Raw genomic sequence first — 22,614 nt, forward strand, 5'->3', positions numbered from 1 at the left:
CATGTGCCAATGAAAATCCATGATTTTATCCTGGTCAATTAAACGTGGTATGTTTACGAGTCTGTAAACCATTCGCTGTATTTCTTCTTTTGCGTCAAGGGCACAGCTAGGAATTAAGGATAGGGGGGTTTTAGGCGCAGCTAATACTACGGGTCTGTAGGTTATAGAAAACTCACCAAGGTAAGCAAGAGGTGTGGGGGCCCTTCCCCAGACATTTTTTTAAGATACAGTGCAACCTCGATAAAACGACACCCCACGGTAAACCAATAAACACTCGCTATAGCGAATTGTCGCTTTATCGGAGGTGGAGCAAATAATAGCCAATATACCTGTTGCGAACAGTTAAACAGGAACAGGAGTGGTGCGGCGACAGATAAATTTATATCCGATAAACGGAAGCATAAATCCAGACGAAAGGCGATGTTTTTTTCCATCACTAAAATTCCTTACTCAAACAACTAACTATTCAAACAATTAATAAACACTGCACTGAATAAAAATCATGCAAAGCATTGTTTTGTCAATCATTGTGCCAATGCACAACTGACGAAGCCATTTTTCTATGCTCTTAATTAGTGCATTTACGTAATCATTCTATTATTTTGGTATTTTCCACTGAAAATTCAAAAATTAACTGATAAAACTATCCCGGTTATTTAATGCCTCAAATGTTTCTATTGGTGTATGTTTATTGTGCCTGTACGTTAAGCGGCAGTAAAGTGAAATAACGTATTGCATTTGTTTCTGCAGTCGAAATGGTGGAAGGTTGTAAAGTGTTCCTGCCTTGGAAGACTTTTTCTATCAGATAATGTAATATTTTCACTATCTACGGTCAAAATTTTGCTAAGCTTAAAAAATGATGTGATTAAAATTGCCGTTGTTAAAAAAGTTCCTTTTTGAGTGTTACGCTCGCGACGTATTTGAAATAATACACCGAGTTTACCACGGCACTGCAAATGAGTCAGTTGTTCTGTGAGTTCTTCCAGCGGCCACCAGGGGATGCTCGGCTACCCACGTGACGGGAGAGAGCGCCAGTACGACTCCGACCACTGATGCGAATAGTTCATCCCTGTGAATCCGCAACGGAGAATAAATACGTTCCTCCGGACAATTCACGCTGAGTGTCATTGCATCGTACATCCTACACCATCGCTAAGGCGCACTACCTACCTTTAGAGGCATCATTGCAAGAAATACCTCATACTGCAAGGGTTTTGTCGGGGAGTAGGATGCAAAAAAGTTCCGTTTCGTCTATGTTATATCATGCGGGGAATACTTCTTAAGATACTTATGATCGGAGTCCTTTCTCGCACGACTTCGGGTTTACACCGCAGGGATCACCAGGAATTATGAGGGGAGATAACGCTTTGGTGCTTTGCATTAGTATAATCAACGTTCCGCACTCTTGAAATTCTCAATTTGCAATCTATCCCTGAAATGCTCCGCTTTAGGCTTAGGCATAGCCCCTTTCTCAGAAGTTCTCAGATTGGAGTGGGCAAAACCACCCGAACAAAGCTCCTTATAACTCAACATAGTCTGCATTCCTTGGGTGCTTTTGTTTTTTTATTTAATTGTGAAGAGTGAATAGGAAGATAAATTAATTTTGACACTCTCATATTACTCCTTTATTTTTATTTTCTCGCTAAGATGTGTTTGGTGTTTTTTTGGCCATGTTGTCTGCCAGCAAATGCTTTCTATTCACGCAACTCATGGACGTGCGGCTATGCTGCCGACTGCTTTCTGCCGCCCGAGGAACAAAAGAAGATCAAGCATTCACGAATGCTAATGCCACGATATTTTCACCAAAATTAACTACTTATTTATCGAACGACAGTTTACTACATGGATTTGAGACTGAGCACTCCATGTTAACTTCATTTCAAACAGATAGCCAGAAATTACAGAGATTAGGAACTCTTGGTGAAGGTATTCTGGCGGTGGAAACCCTCGCTATGGCGAGAGCCAATTTCAAAAGGGCCTCGTTAAAACGAATATTTTAAATGCTTATTATAGGGTCAGTTGACGGTGCATCGGCTATCTCTCGTAATAGCGGTGGTCTCGCTATAGCCCGTACTCGCTTTAATGGTGTTCCACTGTAAATGGTTCAAATAGTGGGTTTTGCGGCTATGTGAATAGTTAAATATGTTTTGTTCGTTATTTATCCGTCCCCCTAATATTGGTAACAAAATTTTTTATAAAAACATTCTCGGAGCTCTTGGGGAGGTTTTAACCCCGAAAAACCCCCCTTGCTGTGTCACTGCTTCGCTTCGCTATATTTATTTAGCTTCATCCGCTTAATCTTACGCCTGATAACAAAACTAAAACTGTTGTTTATCAGAAGGTGCTTGACGCAAGACATAAAACCTGAAAGTGTAGGGCACACTGTGGTGCGTTTACGCATGTAGCACATTTATGCAGTGCATTTTTTCCAAACAGAGATAGTATACCTGGTGCGCCTAAAGTCATTTGATAAAAATGCTGCTTCATAGGGGCTTTTCTTTCACGATTTTGAGCATCAGTCAAACGTCGGTCTGACGTTGTGTTAACCTGCCCCGTGAATGGGCCAAATTTACGCAAGAGACTTGGACCTAAAAACATTTTTTCACGGTTAATAACAAAAATAGCCAACAACTGAATGTGTATAATTTGTTTCATTAAGTGCTTTATAAAACCACAATGCCCAAAATTTCTTAAGCTAACACATGAGAAATTTCAATGAAAAAATCCGCGTAAACGTGCTCCGATCCACCCATGTAGATGCAATGTAGAAAATGTCTTCCTGACAAGCAATTTAGATTCTCATTTATGTAGTTTAATTGAATTTTTATCCTTATTTTATTTTAATAAAATTAAAAATAATTAAAATATGATTAAAAACGATTCAGCCAATTTTGATTTATAAATGGTGTAATTAAACTGTAAGCTCATTGATAGTTAGGCGGTACAAAGTTCGCTGGGTCAGCTAGTTAGCCATAAATGACACGTAGTCATTTCGTCTAATTTTCGTCAAATTATGGATGCGGGAATAATTTTTCCTTGGAAACTTGATCTTCAAAGGATCAATGCGGGAAAACCATACTTTGGGGAATGATAGGTGCGGGAAAAAATTACATTGTCTATATGGAACTTTATTTTGGAACCAGAAACGGCGAACGATGAATGTGGGAAAACGATCAATGCGGGAACGATAGATCGGGGTTCCCCTGAATAACTTTTCTTTTGAAAGCAGCAGTGTATTGACTTCTTTTCTCTGCCATCATAATTCTCTGAAAGGCACGGAATCACAACTGAATCGATCTCTCTACACAGAGGCAAATCATGTTGCCTTCTTACCCTTGAACTGAGAAAAGTGCAACGATTTTGTAGCAGATCATTCCGCTACGGCATTGAGACTTTAACGTTACAGTTTAGCTAAATTGTAACCAATCACACGAACATTTTGTGAGTTGATCAAGCTTTAACTTGAATGGAGCCGAACCCAGGGTAAAGGAGGCAATCTCGCGGACATGGCAGAAGTGCATCCGGCAACTGATCGGCACGCACCGAATCTTTGCCTGCTGCTTAAAAATGGAAATTTTTTTACTTAAACGCAAAAGTAAATAAGCTAAATTACTATTCAGCTATTTTTGACGTTGATTTTTTGTTGTATAGCTATCAGCTGGCAAATTCAGGTAGTATCCATAATTTTTTCCGAAGTTAATTGTGCAACCTGTTTAACTTCAAGAATTTTGCATCTGACTGTAACTCTTTTCTGCAGGAGTTAGGAGAAGAAAAAACCTCGTCTTAGATTTGTTCAAATACGGTTAAAAATTTTTGCAAAGCTCAAATTTTTTTCTAACACTGCATCTAATTGTAAAACATAATCATAACATTTCTACATAGGTTAGGTAAAAACATGGGGGAAAACAAATGAAAGAGCGCAAGAAAAGGGTGAACGGTCAATTGACAGTTCACTGGCGGTCTTATAAGTATACGGCTTATCCCGGTTATTCTAGTGTTAAAGATGCATAAGTACGATTCGGAAGTTAAGCGATTATATTTTAATTACATAGTGATGATATGAGTGATGCTTATGCTAACCGATTCTTTCCCAGAGTACATATTAGCAAAGGTTTCACTTTGATAGTATTATACTCATCACTCCAAATAGAAAAATCATTTGACAGGGCTATCACCTAGGGCCGTATGCCCTGATCCATTTTTGTCCTCTTTTTGAGAAGTGGACAATTTGTTGTTACATACTAAAAGAATTAGGTGGAACTTAAGAATTAGGAAGATTAGATGAAAAGTGTAAATTTTCAAGTGCGATGAAAACGTGACAGCTAAGTATGATTGCTGGGAAAAGCCTGTGTGACATCATTCTGGTTCCCGGCACCGCTGTGTGAGGTGAACTTTGGGCGAGGATATATGTGCCACTGCGATGCAGGCTGCTAGCAGGGTGCAGAGTACCACGTTAGCAGGTAGCGCTTGGCTTAAATAAGGATTATTAATACCTTATCAAACAAAGGAAACTTTTTGACCATAGGCAGTGTTAATAGGTGATTATTAAGAAATGTTTTCCTGAGTGCTGTGCCTCATGCATGTATTGGTAATCTCAGACGATGTAAAACTCCTATCTACGAGGGTTGTACCAAAAGTAAGGTTCCCATATTTTTTACAAATACAAAAATTTGTCCATATATATTAATTTTCACATCGTTGAAAAGCTTACACTTTTGATTATTTTTTAACTTAGTCTCCATTTTTTTCAACACACTTCTAATGACAGTGCTCCAGCTTTTTTATCCCAATGTTGAAGAAGTCTCCCACCAACCCGTTTGGAAGTGTGCGACCTCTGCTCGGACCTAATCGTCACTCTTGAAGCGTTTGCCACCTAAGGGTTTTTTTTTCCGGGACATAATGAAATACCCACGCTTCATCTCCGATGACGATAGAGACCAACAACTCCTCCCCCCTAAAGTTGTTGAAGAAATTTGCGAGCTCAGTCAAGGCGTTGCTGCATGTGTCTGTCTTTCAGCATACGGGGGACCCAGCAAGCACACATCTTGCAATAACCCAACGTTTCTGTTAAAATTCATTCCATTGTGCCGTGGGAACTTCAGGAATGCGTTCAACAAGTTCACGGACAGTGACCCTCCGATCTTTGAGCAGCTCACTGTTGATCTTCTGGACAATCCAAAACCGGCGGTCTTCCACTCCGTTCTTCATCGTGAACTTCCGTGCGACCCTCGCCAAAAGCCCTGCAACATTTGCAGACGTGCTGAAAGGGCATGCACTCTTCACCATAAAGTTCAGTCATGTGCTGATGAATCTCCAATGGTGGTAACTTCCTTGCAAGGAAAAATCGGATTACTGCTCGATCCTCATGGTTGGCGGGGATGGGAATCACCATTTTCATTGTTGACGGTTGCTAAGCCAATAATGAGCGACACAGTGAATCGCGGACTGGCGGACTCGAGAGGAGGGGAACCACTGTGCATCGCACAGTTGTGGGATTTAGCCTAGCACCTTCGCTCAACATTGTAGCTCATTGGGAACCTTACTTTTGGTACAACTCTCGTACTAGTATAGAAACTAGGTCCCTGTGATGTCATGTGGGGTGGCTTCGTGTAGGCACCAATCAATGTTTTCAATCACTAATTTTTCAAATGTGGTTAAATTGACCATTGCCTTTCGTCTGAACTGGGATTTCTAAAACCATATAATTTGTATATTATGAAAACACTAATGGTGGGTAATGAATCGCTATCAACACCTTCAGTTTTCTTTGATAAAGGAAACCACCCTATTAAGTGATATTGTTATTGGAGCCTATAATATCAGAATCGACAGCTAATTGATTTTGGTAGAATTGAAATGGAATTGTCAGGGATGACACTGCATCAGTGTGCACCATATCTGGCAGCCTAACTGGTGAGCTAAGGTCGACGAAAATCAAAAATTTTTCTCGGAAAACTGGTCAGACCAATGAGTCACGATGAGTTTGCCTTGTGTGCATAGGTGTATGTAATGCTCAAACTGGTCATATGCAACAGTTGGTGGCTGTGGCCTCGTTTGTATTTGTGCATGCTTGTCCTCACTTAAAAGTGCAGTCTTCATGTATAGTACTCTCATTAAAGTTATATTATCCTCTCTCTACATTAGGCAATGGATGATTCTAGCAAAAGGAATGTCCATGAAGCTAAGTTCCTGGTGGCTCTCTGCAAGCACATCATTTTGCAAGGCTACGATGCTAGCCAGATAACAATCCTTGCCAGTTATCTTGGACAAATGTTTCTTCTAATTGAGGTAATATTTAGTTTTCCATTACAAGTATGCACTGCAGAGCTATGCTTTGGCATTCTTGCTGAGAAAATAACTATGTAAAATATTTTTTAAGCTCTGATTACTTCTTTGCAGAAATAAAAATTATTTCCCTGATCTGAGCATTATGCATGAGCTCATATTCAGTCTATTTATTATTATTCTGGTATTCTCAATTGACATCCATTAGTGTGATTGGTGGATGTAAAAGTATTTATGTGATATCTATTTTTATTCTATCGAGTATGTTGAATTTAATGATGTCACTCTTTGCAGGAGAGGGATAAACATGTTGCCATTCAGGATGTCAGAATAACAGTGGTTGATAACTTCCAAGGGGAAGAAAATGATATCATACTATTGTCCTTAGTCAGAAATAATGAAGAAGGGAAAATAGGATTTTTAGCAAGTGAAAACAGAACATGTGTTGCTCTATCCAGGGCGAAGAAAGGTTTGTACATAGTTGGAAACTTGGATATGCTGGCAGATAAAAGCAGGCTGTGGTCAAAGATCAGGAAAGTACTGTTAGAGAAAGAGGCTGTTGGGACCCATTTGACATTGCAGTGTCTCAAGCATCCAGATCAATTGACTGAGGTCAGCAAAGCTGAAGATTTTGATGATATTCCTGGGGGTGGCTGCAGATTGAAATGTAATGAAAAAATGAATTGCGGTCATAATTGTGAAAAGGTTTGCCACCTACAAGACCATGACGAATACGAGTGCTATGAAATCTGCAACCAAGTCATGTGCTTTCGTGATCACCGGTGTGAGAAGCAGTGCTGGCAAGACTGTGGAGATTGTATGGTCCCGGTTGAAAGCACACTTCCTTGTGGCCATGTGACAAAACTGCCCTGTCACGTGGATTCCAGGGAATATAAATGCCTTGTGAGAGTTTCTGTCCAACTACCTGACTGTGAGCACACTAATGAGAAGTTGTGCTCAATGGGCATTAATGAAGCACCGTGCTCAGTTCCTTGTGATACTAGACTACCATGTGGACACGCGTGTGCATTTACATGCCATCTGAAGCGTGATCCTCAACACTTGGAGTACAAATGCCTGAGGCCGTGTACTCGGAAGAATGTCAACTGCCAGGGGGAGCACATGTGTGAGAAGAAGTGCTTTGAGAAGTGTGACTCATGCAAAGTGAAGGTCAAGAAGAAACTTCCTAACTGTGAGCATCGCTTTGACATGGATTGCTCAACTGATCCATCAACTGTGGAATGTCTCAAACCATGCAAAAAGCAACTGGATTGTGGGCATGCATGCCGAAGAAAGTGTATGGAACCTTGTGGTGGCTGTCTTGTGAAGGTGGAGAAAGAAATACCTGACTGTCAGCACAAAATCAGGGTTAACTGCTGTGATGTTCCTGTGAGAAGTCTCTGCAGAGAGAAATGCATGAAAGTTCTGAGCTGTGGCCATACCTGTTCTAGTACTTGCGGGATCCCATGTGATGTAAAGAGGTGTGTATACTTGTCCACGAGAAAAGCCCAAGCACGCTGTGGACATGAAGTACAGCTTTACTGCCAAGAAATCGATGAAGGTAAGGAAAAATGAATACCAAGGGCACATTATAGATCTTATATGTTATTGGTAAGGATGATTTTCGGCTCTCTTGGAAGGCAGCTCACAATTGTAAATATTCTAATCTGTGTCACCATATTCTTTTAGTATGGAGCAACAAGTAGTCCACTGCTCAAAAAAAAGAACATAAATGGCTCAGAGCTTAAGGCCCAAGGTGATTGCCCTGTTAAACAATTTTTCTATTTGGAGTGATGAGTATGATACTATCAACGTGAAACCTTTACTAAATTATAACAGTCACTGCATCTTTTCTGTTTAGCTTATCTAAATTGACATAAGTTGAAATTTGTAAGTTTTACATGTTGTAATAGGTCTCTGGACAAAATTTTAATATCTCTTCAAATATTAACTAAAAATCGTAAACTATAGTAAAATTGCCATAAAGGCCTCTTTAACGCAATAATTTCACATATTTTCTCAAGAATTAACAAAAGAAATGACCGAAACAGTTTCAAAAACACACCCACTTCAAAACGTAATTGGCCAGCCGGAAAGTGACGTCAGCTCATGCAATCGTGTGGGAAATCCAGTGGCATTGCGCATTGTCACAAAATTTCTCGGTTTATTTAACAACTTTAAGTGAGGTTTTATTTCTTACATATCTTTCGGAGGTTTTATCGTAAAAAGCAAACGCCACGGAACCTGGTTTCACCAAGGCTGACACCGGAAACTTGCCAAAAATTACAACGGCAGTAATGTTTACTTACATAAGCAACAGAAATTGCTACATGCATGCTGAAAGCGGGGGGTGAAGATGCATAGCTATGGAAATATAATATCACCGGCTCTTGTAAAATACACATTAAATGTGTTTATGAAAAATTAACAATGAAATTACATTGATTAGGGTCAGACGAGAAGATTTAGCTGACGACGCCATTGGCAGTCTAAACATGTGTTTAGACTGCCATTGGTTGCGTGCAAATTATGTACTATCAAAACGACTGTATCGTTCGAGCTCGTGTGTGCCCCAAGCACAACCTATTATGTGGAGGCACGAGTTTTTGAGGAGGACGATGAGGTGGAAGTTTTCAGCATATCTTGCAATGATTGCATAGCTAGTTCTGTTAAGTTCTGAGAGCAGTTAAAGTATTATGTAAGTAGGGCTGCGCAAAATTGAAATGCACAATACCTGTGACTTGGGAGTTTGAAATCTAAAACAGTATTTGAAATACTTTTTTAAATAAAAAAAAAACATTTGTAAGCCGGCCGGTCGACGGCTGAAGTTGACGGCCGACAGAGGGCTTCGGTAATATTTTTACCACACCTTCCCTAGATATTTCACTGGAATCCTCATTCCATGGACAGGTGAAACTTATTTCAGTTCCAAAAAATGTCCTCAAAAAGCACACCATGGCATCACCTTATTCATTAATCTCCAGAATTTTCCCTGCATAGTGAGCAACTGACTTTTTGCTGCTGAATCTAGCCAGAATCCAATCTCCACTTTGAATGTTAGTCACCGAATTTGTTAAGCTTTTTCGACTCATGCTATCTTGTTTCAGACATTAATACCATGTCGTCTACATCCTCCTCGTCAGAAGACATGATATCCAATGCCCTATCATAATCAATCAACAAACTGAAGTAAGCTATCTTTATCACATAAACCTTCAAAATAAGAGTTATTATGAGAGGACTCTAATTAAAAGACCTAGTTTTATAAACTTCGGTGTTTTGCAACATTTATTTAATAAAGTTTAACGCAAGAACTGCCAGACAGAAACTAAAAGTTTAACGCAAGAACTGTTAGTCAAAAACTAAAACTTCAATCCATACTTCAACCTCGTAGCCTGGGGTAAGTGCAACAGGGGGTCGCACTTGCCCCAGGCAATGGGGTCGCACTTGCCCCAGGCAATGGGGTCGCACTTGCCCTGGAAGGTAGGAATGAATGGTTTCGACGGGGAAAGTGCGACTCCCTCTCTAAACTAAATATAATGACCCGAGTTCCTAAATTTAAAGTAAAGCAAGGAAAACCAATCCATGAAGAAGAGAAAACAGGATATAGTTCTTACCTTACACCTCCGATGCATTGATTCAGAGGGAACTGCGGTATAGCCTCTCCTCACAACCAACTAAGACTACGAGATGAACGGGCAGATATATTTCCTAAGCATGTGGAACGAGAAATTAAGGGATAAGTATTACAAAGTCGTTGGCTCTGGTTTCATAACAATGTGTGGAATATGTTGCACGACCGCCACCTGCTTCGAGAACGGAAATACGATTTATCTGAAGGGGGGTTGCACTTAACCCGCAGTCGCACTTACCCCAACTCACCTTATGGAAACTAAGAGGTCTTAAAAAATATTTAACCTGTTTTTGCTCGTAAGGATAGTTACAAATAGTACACGAGAAAGGTATTTTTTTTAATACCTATATATTTTATTTTTTAAAGTAAAACTTCTCAAATGTTGCTCTATATGGTTGCATTAGTCTCCTTGAGGAATACAATTTTTTCAATAAGTGTCGGACAGAGATCCCCTCGAAGTAGATAAAGCCAGCAAGTGAAAAAACTTTCCACTGGCGAAGATGAGTAGGTATAGGATTGTGTCAAATATGATAAAAAATGCGTTAATATTAGAATTCATTTTTTTCATTCATTCACATTCGTCGGCACTTTCTCATCCAAACCAATCTTCATTCTACGTCTTGGGTGACCGTATGAAAATATTTATTAGGAGCATTTCTAGTCGTATTTCTGCACTTAGGCACTATGCAGTACTTGAAGCTATACGCTGTGACATATCGAGGAATAACTACGTCAGGAAAAATACGGCGTAATAACCACAATATCTTCCCTGTTAACTTCAATAATGTGCATGGTCAAGGTGGTTAAGAACAACGCTATTGCATGAGCTGGCGTCATTCAAGATGGCGGCGGTGCGAATTACATTTTTCCTTGATGGCTTGTAAGACGTATTTTAAATGCTCATAATAAAAAAATAGATGACTTTAGAGCCATATTGTTATAACTTTTAGCTTAATAATAACCCCTACTTTTCAGAAACGTCTTTACCTAAATAGGTGTTCAGAGACCTATTAATTGAATATATTATTTTTGGCAAAATACAGTGACAACAAAAGAATTTTAGATAAGTTAATAGTCCATAATGGCTTTTAAAACCAAGAAATATGCATGTGTAAAGTAATAAATCAAATAATAATGACAAAAACATGAATTGTCACAGAGCGTCGCCAGCGGCGAGTTTAGCAGAGAGAGAGTAATGTTAACACCTAACTAGCATTGTAACCCATTGTACAAGATGAAACCTGAATTTAGGAAACCAATCTGATTCACAAGCCCCTTCCTGACATGAGAAAAGAAGAAGTCTAGTTTAAAAGTCATGTGCAAATATATCCTTTAGTAATATCTGAATAGGAGCACTAGGCCTTGCAATTTGACCATGATTCATACCAGCAGTCAGTATTCTGTGATGTCTGTAGTTCTAGTACAAATACTGTATTCTGAATGCAGGTGAAAGTTTGGCTTCTCTGCAAGATTCCAGACATAAGTGTTAAATTTTTTCATTAAAGTAACTACAGTGCACCCTCGTTAAAGCGAGTACAGGCTATTGCGAGACCCCCACCATTATGAGAGATATCCAAGGCACCGTCAATTGACCCTATAGTAAGCATGTAAAAAAATTCGTTTTTGCGAGACCCTTTTGATGTTGGCACTCACCATAGCAAGAGTTTCCATCGCTGGAAAACCATCACCAAGAGTCCCTAATCTTAGTAATTTCTTGCGATCTGTTAGAAACGAGGTAACATGGAGTGCTCAGTCGCAAATTCATGTAGTAAACTGTCGTTCGATAATTAAGTAGTTCATTTTGGTGAAAATATTGTGGCATTAACATTTGCGAATGCTCGATCTTTTGTTCCTCGGGCGGCAGAAAGCAGTACCCGTACATCCGTGAGATGCGTGAATAAAAAGCATTTGATGGTAGACACCATGGCCAAAAAACACCAAACACGTCTAAGCAAGAAAATAAAAATAATAGATTGATATGAGAGTGCTGTAATTAATGCATCTTCCTATTCACTCTTCCCAATAAAAACACAAAGGCGCCCAAAGAATGCAGACCATGAAGAGTTAGAAGGAGCTTTGTTCGGGTGGTTTTGCCCACTATTGTGCGGGAACTTCAGAGAAAGGGGCTATACCAAAGCCTAAAGCAAAGTATTTCAGGGATAGATTGCGAATCGAGATCTTCAAGAGTTCGGAAGGTTGGTTATACTAATTCAAAGCACCATAGCATTATCTCCCGTCATAATTGCTGGTGATGCTTGCGGTGTTAACGCGAAGTCGTGGAAGAAAGGACTCCGACCCTAAGTATCTTAAGAAGTATTCCCCGCGTAATATAACATAGACGAAACGGAACTCTTTTACAACCTACTCCCCGGCAAAACCCTAGCAGTACGAGGTATTTCTTGCAATGCTTCTAGAGGTAGGTAGTGCACTTAAGCGATGCTGTAGGGTGTACGATACAATGATACTCGGTGTGCATTGTCCGGATGGACGTATTTACTCTCTGTTGCGGTTACAAGTAATAGTCATGATCACAATGTACTGTTCACAATGGTGAACTATTCGCATCACTGGCCGGAGTCGTACTGACGCTCTCTTCCGACACCCGGGCGGACAAGCGTGGTGGCTGCCAGAAGAACTCACCGAACAACTCACTCTCGTTTGGTGCCATTTCAAATGCATTCGGCGCTGCCACAGATGCCACATATGTGAGGAGCTGATGCTGCGCTTTCAGGTTATTTATAGTGATGGGTCGGTTCGATTCCTCGATTCTCGGCCAAGAATCGGAATCGAAAATGAGTACTTGCCAATGTGAAAAATCGATTCCGATTCCAGTAGTACTTCAAACCACAAATTTAAATTTGACCGCGTTTCCAACAGTCATTTGACTTTTCGCGCCACGTTATCGTAACAACAAAACACATTATCTTCTAGGGATTTGCGAGTACTCGAAAGATCGAGTAGAGTAGAGTAGTTGGTACTCGACTCGAGCGTTTCGAGTAGCATTGCAAATGTAGAGTCAAGTAAGTTACAGTTACAGGGCTTTCGGGGCTAGTACATCCAGCAATCTGCCGACAGGTAGCACTATCATGAAACTCATGTAGTAATACAGTTTTTAAAGCCGATAAGTCATTCTAATGCCTTGGCTTGGTGGTTTTAGCTTGCTGTACACTCTATAGTTGTCGACGTGGGCACCGAATACATTTACGCCAGCCGCGGCGGCCGATCGTCTTCCGACCCTGCGCACACCGGTCCGAAATCGGAAAAAGCTGGAATGAAGTCCAAAATCACCTTTTTGGGGATAGAGACTTGAAACTTGCCGTAAATACTCATAAATCATTACTAGATATATACATTTATGCCATTTTACATAAATACGACGCTTTAGTGATGATACAGTGGCCCAAACATGTCCAACTTTTCAAAACCACGCGCGATCTCGTTAATCCTCGAAAATTTTTAAATTTATCCAAGTGGTTTAGCGTTGGTATGAGTTTTATGGAATACAAAACGAAACATTCCTTTGATCTGGTGCTTTGCCTATACTTTCAATGACTTTTCAAAATTTTGGCTCTCATCTGTCTGGTTTTACGACGCAAAACGGCCGACCCGTTTTTCACGTGAAATTTGACAAAGTAGAAACTATCTTTCGTTTACGAAAAATATAACTCTGAAAATTTGAACCACAAATAAAGTAGAGATTTCTTAAGAGTACTAAGCAGAAATTTTAAAAAAAAGTTTGCGAAGAAGGAAATAAGAGCAATTTTTCAATCGCGCGCCCAGGCTGAGCTACACGCCGCGGAACTCGGTAACTGAGGCTGATTTTTCAAGTTTTTTAAACTTTAATCTTGAAAATTGTCTTTTAACCTTTATCCGGGCACCTCAAATTTCTAATGTAACCGGGCAAGCAGGGCCCAATGGACCCTCCTTGTTAATTTTTTCTTTTTGCTCAAGTGGGCCAACCTGCTAGCATAAATATCATTACTTTTTGTCAAATAGTGCAAATTAATACAAAATCAATGGTTTCAAAATATTTTTTAATGTTCATAAATGAAAATTTTACATGTTAATTAGTTACAAAAATTTGAAATCTTAAAAAATTATGATTCATCCTTCATAATATTGATCTCTGGTGGAAATAATTTAAATTTACAATTAATTAACATAAGGTATTATTAAATATTGTTTACTTATGAAACGAGACACTGTAGAACATCAAAACTTATTGTTTGAGGGAAAAAAACAAAATTTTATCTTTGAGTCCATGATAGGCTACCCCTCAAAGCTTTTTTCACTTTTGATTTAAACGTTTTACCTCACTATGTTCATTGCATACCGATTGCTCACAGTTGTTACACATTTGTTTTTTTTCATGTTGTTTATATTATGGGCATATATATTATCTCATTTTATGTCATACTATAAATTGATGAATGTCTTAGCTCAGAAATTCCTTCATCAAAAAGTCCTTAGCCTGTGTTCCCACACAAACCCAAGTTGGATATCTTTCAATGTGGACCTCAACCAGAATATCGGAGGAACTTTGAATTAATAGTCTTCTTGAATAATGCTTACCAACATTTCAATTTAGGTCAGTATTCATCCACACCTGCACATACACTGCTACTCTACTCACGTGCAAGTCACTCATGAAAAACGCAAAATGCCAACTATTTGTGCGTCTTTTACTCATGTGCGTACAGTAGAACCTCACTTATGAAACTTTCAGCGGAAAATCAAAAAAAGTTTCATAAGTGAGGAAGTTTCATATGTGAGGTTTTTCGGTATTTAGCATGAAATCCTTTCCTATAGCGGCTGGTTTGTTTCCAGGACGCAATTACTCATTTGGAGGCAAGAAATTGAAGCCTAATGATCTTATTTTCTCACAAGCAACACCACAGATTATGTGTTACTTTAAGAGAAACATAATTTTACATTCCTAAACAACATTACCCACGGTTGAACGTCTAGCATTTCTGGTACTAAGCTGCAAGGTTATCATACTGGAGAGATTTCGGAATGATGACACTACATGTTCACAGAGAAGCCAATTTTTGAAAAAAGTTGACTCATTAAAAGCAGTTTTCAGGAAATTCATTTTACCACCTGAAGGCAAACCCAAGATTGGAGATTGGAGAAATGAAATATCTGAGGAAAGTCATCCAAATTAACCTCGTAATTAGGGAGCAAAATTTCACTAATGCATCACAAAGGCTTCACACCCTATGGACCCAGGTTTATGTCCTAGCAGAGGCAGAAAGTTTTCAGAGATGGCTCTATCTCTGCTTGAGAGTAGTGTGACGGAACTTCCAGTGCAACACACTGTCTGGCAGATGGGACGTTAAGCCCTGGTTGTTATATTTTGTTATTGTTACAACCTGACTAATTCCAACACAGGGTTTCTATACTCCCTCTCTTACCTCATGGTGCAAATGACCCCGGCTGTCGGTTTCCTCCCTCTAAATATCATGCCATAGATAATATGGAGCACCTGTCAGTGGCGTAATTATGTTTGGGGAATGAGGGGATAGATCCCTCTCCAAAGCCTCAGAGAAATTAAAAAAAAAAGTCTAGCTTTGATAGACACCAACTGCATCTACTTAAAGTTAAATTTTACGTGCCAAAATGATTCAGAACATATTTACAGGCATGCCATTTTTTTAATTTTTACGGGAATCCTCATTGATCGGGAGGGAGGGGGGCGGAGGGAGGGATGGGGGGGGGCGGGGGGTAGCCGCCACCCAGGTACTACCATCACCCCCAAAGCATATTCCTAGTTACGCCACTGGTACCCGGGATATTCCGTGACTAAGTTCAATTTTCCGGAGCTTAGATCACTTTTTTTAAGTGAGCATTTGTAATAATCGCGCAACTGCTGTCAGTGATGAATGGACGAAAATAGATTAAAAGCCCGGAAAAATCTCCCCTCGCAATAATTTTTACGCATTAAAAAATAATTTTCCCATGAAATTTTAGCAATAGTAGATTGAATCTGCCGGATATAGCTTCTCTGTCGGCATTCTTCCGCGAATTCTGCGCCGGGAACTTCGACTCGCAAGTAGTGTGGCTCATCTTCACGTAATATTTTGCTTCCTTATACAGTGGAACCTGTTTAGTACGTTTCTTAAGGGACCGCAAAAAATGAACGTACTAACCAGGAAAACGTGCTAACGAGGAAAGTAAAAAATAGCAGTCGGGGTAATTGCAATCTGTGGAAAAGTCGTCACAATTACAATTACTATCGGTAGTTCTCGTAGGATCGCCTTCCTGAACTCTTTTCACCTTTAAAATAAAGAAAATGGGCGCTACATTGAAAAACAATACCATGTGAATAAAAAATCACAATGTTTCATAGATTTCACGAAGACAATTACATGAAAACGGCGTCTTTCTCCCGTGATTTATCCTATATGTATTTATAGAAAGAGGACAAGTATAGCTAAGTCATTTCTTTTTTGTCACTGCATACTCGGAGAATATAAAAACAACCCTGAGTATGTCAACGGGTTATTTTTAAACATCATAAAAATTGGACCAAATCATATTAACCTTAAATTACGGCAACAGCAGTACACATTCGCGCTTCTGGAATAAAGCCATATCGATTGTTATAGCGATCGATATATCGAATAATAACACGCAAGATTATTAGATTACGAGGTAATTACAAGAATATTTTATATTATACAGTCGAAATTTACTTTTAAAATTTGTTTAATGTCGTCTGCTTTCGTGCCGAGATCAAGTATTTTTAAGCTAAGCTTCGCGTGGAGATCCAGAGCATCGTCTGCTCCCGCAGCAGTAGTCAAATACGCACGTACTACGTAGCATTGACGTCGTGCAGTACTGCTTTAGATAAAGTGGGAATTGGATAAGACTCATTTCTTCATCATGATAAATCGTGCAATAGCAACCCACTCGTGAAATTTGTGCGCAGTGGGCACTGCAGAGGCAATAGAAGGTGAGGAGCTCGGGGTGGGGAAAATTGCGGCTTCTCATTGGCTGCAGTTTTGCATAGTCAGACATTCCTGATAAATGGCCATATTTTATGATTCATCGCGTCATAACAATTGAGAAATGCATTTGGATAAATCACGGTCGAAGAAAGATATGTAGAATGAATGCAAGAATTTTTATGGCTAGTAATAATAAATTAAATCATGAATTCGGAGCTTTACGACCCTTAAGAAGATACTGGAGAACGAATTGCGGGTTGCGTCACGGCTAGATATTGAGCGTACTAACCAGGAAAGCGCAATTTTTTCAAACGTACTAACCAAATACTTTTACCTGTATTTTGTTCCGATGGTACCGGGACCGAGAGAAATCGTCGTACTAAGGAGGAAAACGTACTAAGGAGGAACATACTAACCAAGTTCCACTGTATCTGATAACAACACCGGACACTTTTAGTACTTTGATATAATGGTTATAAGTCATTCCTGAGTCGAAAGGAACTGCCTTATCTTTTGTCTTTTGAATTTGACTTAAATGATGACGTTACTATTGACGACGCGAGTTATTCTCCGAGGGCATTCGTACTACTCTCGTTCAGTTAAAAAATAAACGCTTGCCACCAGGCAGACTCAAGCTAATAGCTACTCAAGGTCAAACTATATTTCATTTAAACCCACAGATACAAGTTGGGTCAGTTTTGATCTGCACGCCACGTAAGCAACTTTCCCCTGGCTCAATTCGTCCCGCGGATGAGGGATTAGCCCGCGGAATGAGCTCACGCATGCTGTTTTTACCATCGTGTTTAATCACTATCGACTTCCGTCCATACTGCAAATACGATAATCTTTTTTGGATGACCTTGGAAGCCAAAATTTAGGTACGCGAGGATTTTTAACGGCTCATTTCGCTGGGGCGACGGGAAGCATACCCTTGGAAAATACTGGACAATCTTCCGTTAGAGATAGATATTCCGGACTAACGATCATATACTGCAGTTAAAATTAATATCTAATAAACAGCATCGCTCATTATTAAAACTTATTATTCTTCATTGACATATCTATGTAATGAGCACATCTACCCCCGCTCCTGTGACTAAAATCGGCGCGCGTACCGCTATCTTCTCGTAGAGCAGTTCTCCTACAAGTCGTATAAGTGAGGTATTTTATCTCATTGGACTGGAAAAATACGTTTCGTAACCGAGGTCGTCGTATAAGTGAAGAGTTTCATAACTGAGGTTGGAAATACATGGGTTCATATGGGGTTATTCACCAGACCAAAAAAAATCGGCATATAAGTGAGGTCATCGTATAACTGAGGGTCGTATAACCGAGGTTCTACTGTATTTATCAACTGGTCAAGGAAATCGACTTCACCTTTGGTACAGTTGTAGTGACTGATAATTTCAGGTTTAGCATTGACGTCTTCAATAATTTCATTATGATGCATGAATCATTGAAGAACTACCAGCCAACTTTTCATCTTGGGCAATGACACAAACATACCATTTTTGGTGAAACCAAACAATGAAGAAATGACTTTACCACTTTAATGGCTTGAAAATTTCCTGGAATAAATCGCTAATACTTTCCCATAGTTCCAACATAACTCAGAAGGCTCTATGAAAACTTTATAACAGAGAAATATTTGTCACTCGTTTCATTTCTATTCTTATTTTGGTATGGTTCAGTGAGGTGCTGTACAACTCTTCAATCCAAACCAGGCATTCCCCTATGAAAAAATTGTATAAAACTGTATGAAATTTGAATACAATCTTATACAAATTTATAAAATTTGTATACATTTTATACAGACCTGTATAAAATTCCAATTGTATTGAGCTGTGGCTGTATAAAACTTAATACAGGATGTATACAGTCTATACAATTGGTAAAAAAATTTATGCTATATTCATTAAGCCTGTATACAATTTAATACAATCTTTCGGAAGACCCTTGAACTTTGTTTGCGGGCTATTTAATTAACTTGGCATATATACAAGGTGATTTAGTAGCTCAAAATTGGTATGTTATATTATGTAGATCTAAACCCAATAGTGTTTTCTTTGTACATTTCCTCTGGGGGTGGGGGCAAGGCTCCCCCCCAGCCCCTTTAAAAATATGCAGTTTTTAATATGATCCCATTAATTATCATTGCGTTCGTTTTGTATTACGAGGTATCCTTGTGCCCCCCCAGAAAGAAATCCTGGATCCGCCCCTGAATGACTACATAAGTTATGAAGAATAAAACTTTAGAAGAGCTTCATTCTTTATTTTTATTAAAGGAGCTTGTTTATCATTTAGAACTGTTAAAATAAAAGATAAATTAAGTTATATACAAAATGACATGAAATACAATTTTTATTTAATAGGAAGAGGTAAAGAATACATGAATTATATCAACAACCATCATCATAAATTAATTTCAAATAAATTTGGCAACTCCACTCCCAAGCCTTCAAAATATAAAATTTTACTTAAAATGCGATTGCTGTTAACTATTTCAAACACATTTGTGGAATCTAGTTTTTTAATGTGAGGCAATGCAAATTTAAGATCGTTATTTACAAAGCACTGTGCTTTAGTGACTTTAAATTTATGAATAACTGCATAAAAGGAGTTATTTGAAAACGCAAAACACTCGATACAGCCATATTTTACCACCCGTTTTTCTCCTATAAATTTAATGACATTGCTCCTGCGTACCCTCTCCCTGATATAAATTCTGGAGGTAAACACTCCCATGCAGTCAATGTTAACCCTATTATATATTTTTATTAGGGATGAGTCGATTCCACTTTTTTTCGATTCCGATTCCAATTCCGATTCCTTCAAATCGATGCCTGATTCTCGATTCCGATTCCATCGATTCCAATTCCACCTGCAGGTGGGATTTTGATTTATCTGTAGCATTGCTGCCATTAAAGTTTAAGAATTGAATGGAATAAAATAACTAGGGATGGACGGATCCAGGATTTTTGGAGCCTGATCTTTCGAATCGGATATTTTCGACTCCAAATGCATTTTCAAATTCCTGCCATTAAACAAAGTCATTATTCAAGTTTATTCTGGGTACATACAATTAATACAATGCTTTTTAGATTTTCATAAACATATTAATATTTTTATAAATCAAAAATCATTTTCATAGGCTTTCAAGTTGTTTTTTAAAAACATCTTTACATGCTCAGAACTGTTATGCTTGGGTTTGGAAGTGAAAATAGGAAAAATCTTAGGATGAACCACTGACCAGGAGCATAGCAAGAGGACCCCCCAAAATATAAAAACACAATTACTTTCCTTCACAAAAGGAAACAAAGTATTTAAAAATCATGAATTTACAAAAATGAAAAAAAAAATGAATATTTGGAAAATGAATTTTTTTCCATTATGAAGGGTGTTAAAATTACTTTGAAACCCTTTCCTTTGGACCCTGTTGTTTAAAAATTTCCCCCCTTGGTTTTGGACTCCCCCTTAACAAAATTCCTGGCTACCCCCTTGCCATCGACTGAATTCAAATTCATCGACTGGATTCCTGCTGGATTTTTCGTATTTTTCCGCGCTCATCTATTTTACCGTGATTATGCGGTGATTTTTTTCTAGCATGAGCGATTTATTTAGAGTCATGGACATGCCGAGGACTGCCGAGAAACATGGTGAGTCGGAGTCAAGGTGATCAGCGCGCCGCGTAAGCAACTGCTCCGGGCTCCATTCGACCTGCATGAGGCCGCGGATATATGACTACGAATCTGGTGTTATCATCGAGTTGAATCACCATCGACTTGTATGCATATTAGAAAAAAAGATTCTCCTTTTTTCGGATGACCTCGAAACCCAAAATGTGCGCATAATAGGCTCATTGTCGAAACTCCGATTGTCATTCTCTTTTGACATAAAATAGCACCAGATAAATATCTTTGAATCGACAGCGATATCATCCAGCCGCATGTCGGTATATGGGCTCCGGGATATCTGGATTACGATGCAAAATAATGTTGTTCCGTTAGGAAAGAATGGTTTCACTCATGATCATGACAGGGGAAACACTTCCTCGGTTCTTTCGCTGTACCTCCGTGGAAACTGACCTTGAAATGGATTACAGAAAGAATCTTCTAGTGAACTGCGCAAATGATATTGGGCCTCTTTTGAAAAGAGTACCGTATATCTCCGAATATAGTCCCCCCTTTTTTTCCAAAAATGGCCGCGGAAAAGTAAGGGGGGGGGGACTATAATCGAGTGTAATCCAATTCAGCATACTAAAGGTGACCATAAAGTAATAAATAACGGCATAATGGCTAATGTTCTCGTAGTCTTTCTATTTGAGTATATTTATGAGGATTATAATCGGAGATATTAGTAAATACTGCCACGTTTTACCGGAAATTAAGACAATTTTTACCACAAATGTTGTAAAGATACGATTATTCCGATTCAAATAGCATATCGAATATGCGTTTTCACGGAATCCATCGGGTAGCCGCTAATTTTTCATGGAAAAGTATTGTTAGAATAATTCAATCGACACTGATCACTTAATGACGCAAAACAGTAAATAATTAAAATGAAAACTAAACACACACTATCATTACATTAATCGAACACTAGAATTGAATCAATAGTATATGTACCCGTCGCTCATTTAATAACTACACGATTTAAATAATTGCGAAAAATAAACAGATAAAGTGAACCTTTCGTGACGATTTAGCATTTCTATGCGTCCGTAGTTACTATACGTCCATGTGCCCGTGCGGTTCGTGTTTACAACCACTGCCTTTACCGCCTTCGCAGGACAAGAATGCGCAATAGGTGATGCATTTGTTTCTGAAAAGGCGCAATAATCGACGACTTTAAACCAGAAGCGCCGGCATTACTGCATTTGATCGAAATACAGCGACTCAGCATCGAAAGTGTAATCAATTTATTGAGGAATATCTTCAATTCGTCAGGGTAAATAGGATCGATAAATTACGTCACATAACATTTCGCAATTATTTCCGCGATATTTTCTTTATTAAAAATAATTTTACGTTCAACAGTGAGGTGATGGATCAAGTAGAAAGATGAGGATCAATCCTGCCGCAGATTAGAGGCCTTCAAAGACGGAGTTTCGATGCCAATTTAAAAATAGCCGTTGCAGAATACGCCGTAAATCATAGTATTTACAGCGCTAGCAAAGCGCTAATACATTGCGGAAGTCATTTCGGGGGTCTCGATGCGGCAGATTCAAAGAATTAGAGGAAAATATCGTCGAATTTGTGTGCAAATGCAGAGCAGAAGCTCTTTGTGTAACTTATGCAATGATTCGCGACGAGGCATTGAAAATTGATATAATTTTTTTTCAGTTTTAATGTTTGTTGGAAAAAGTTTATTTCTTAATTTTATTACTTTGATATTTTTAAGTCCTGTAGTTTAATTGTTTTGCTTAGCAGGCATTTGATAGCAATATTTTTATAATATTTATAATTTATTTAACACAATTTTATTTAGATTTCCTAAATTCTTCAGGTCACTTGGATTTGTGATGACTTGATGGGTGTGTTACACTGGATCTAAGGAAGTTTCAGGGCCAAATGCAATACTGTTTATGGGCTTTAAGTTAAAGCTTATATATTGACATTGCCTGTAGTCATTTGGAAATCAAAAATATTAATAATTTGTGAAGGTTTAAAAAATACAATAGCCTTGGATACTTAAAAAAATTTCTCATTTCTTCATTACATCTGGTTAAGGAACTATAAA

General features: G+C 38.7%; 1 protein-coding gene across 1 annotated transcript in view; it reads left to right on the forward strand.

Annotated features, from left to right (window-relative positions):
* Positions 1-22,614, forward strand: part of LOC124157437 (NFX1-type zinc finger-containing protein 1-like) — a 100,627-nt gene that overhangs the window by 39,093 nt on the left and 38,920 nt on the right. The window contains exons 5-6 of the mRNA XM_046532136.1: positions 6,145-6,288; positions 6,580-7,846. Of these exons, the coding sequence (XP_046388092.1) occupies positions 6,145-6,288; positions 6,580-7,846 (1,411 nt within the window). The remainder of the gene's footprint in view (positions 1-6,144; positions 6,289-6,579; positions 7,847-22,614) is intronic.

This window comes from Ischnura elegans, chromosome 4 (genome assembly GCF_921293095.1).
Source record: "Ischnura elegans chromosome 4, ioIscEleg1.1, whole genome shotgun sequence".
NCBI lineage: Eukaryota > Metazoa > Arthropoda > Insecta > Odonata > Coenagrionidae > Ischnura > Ischnura elegans.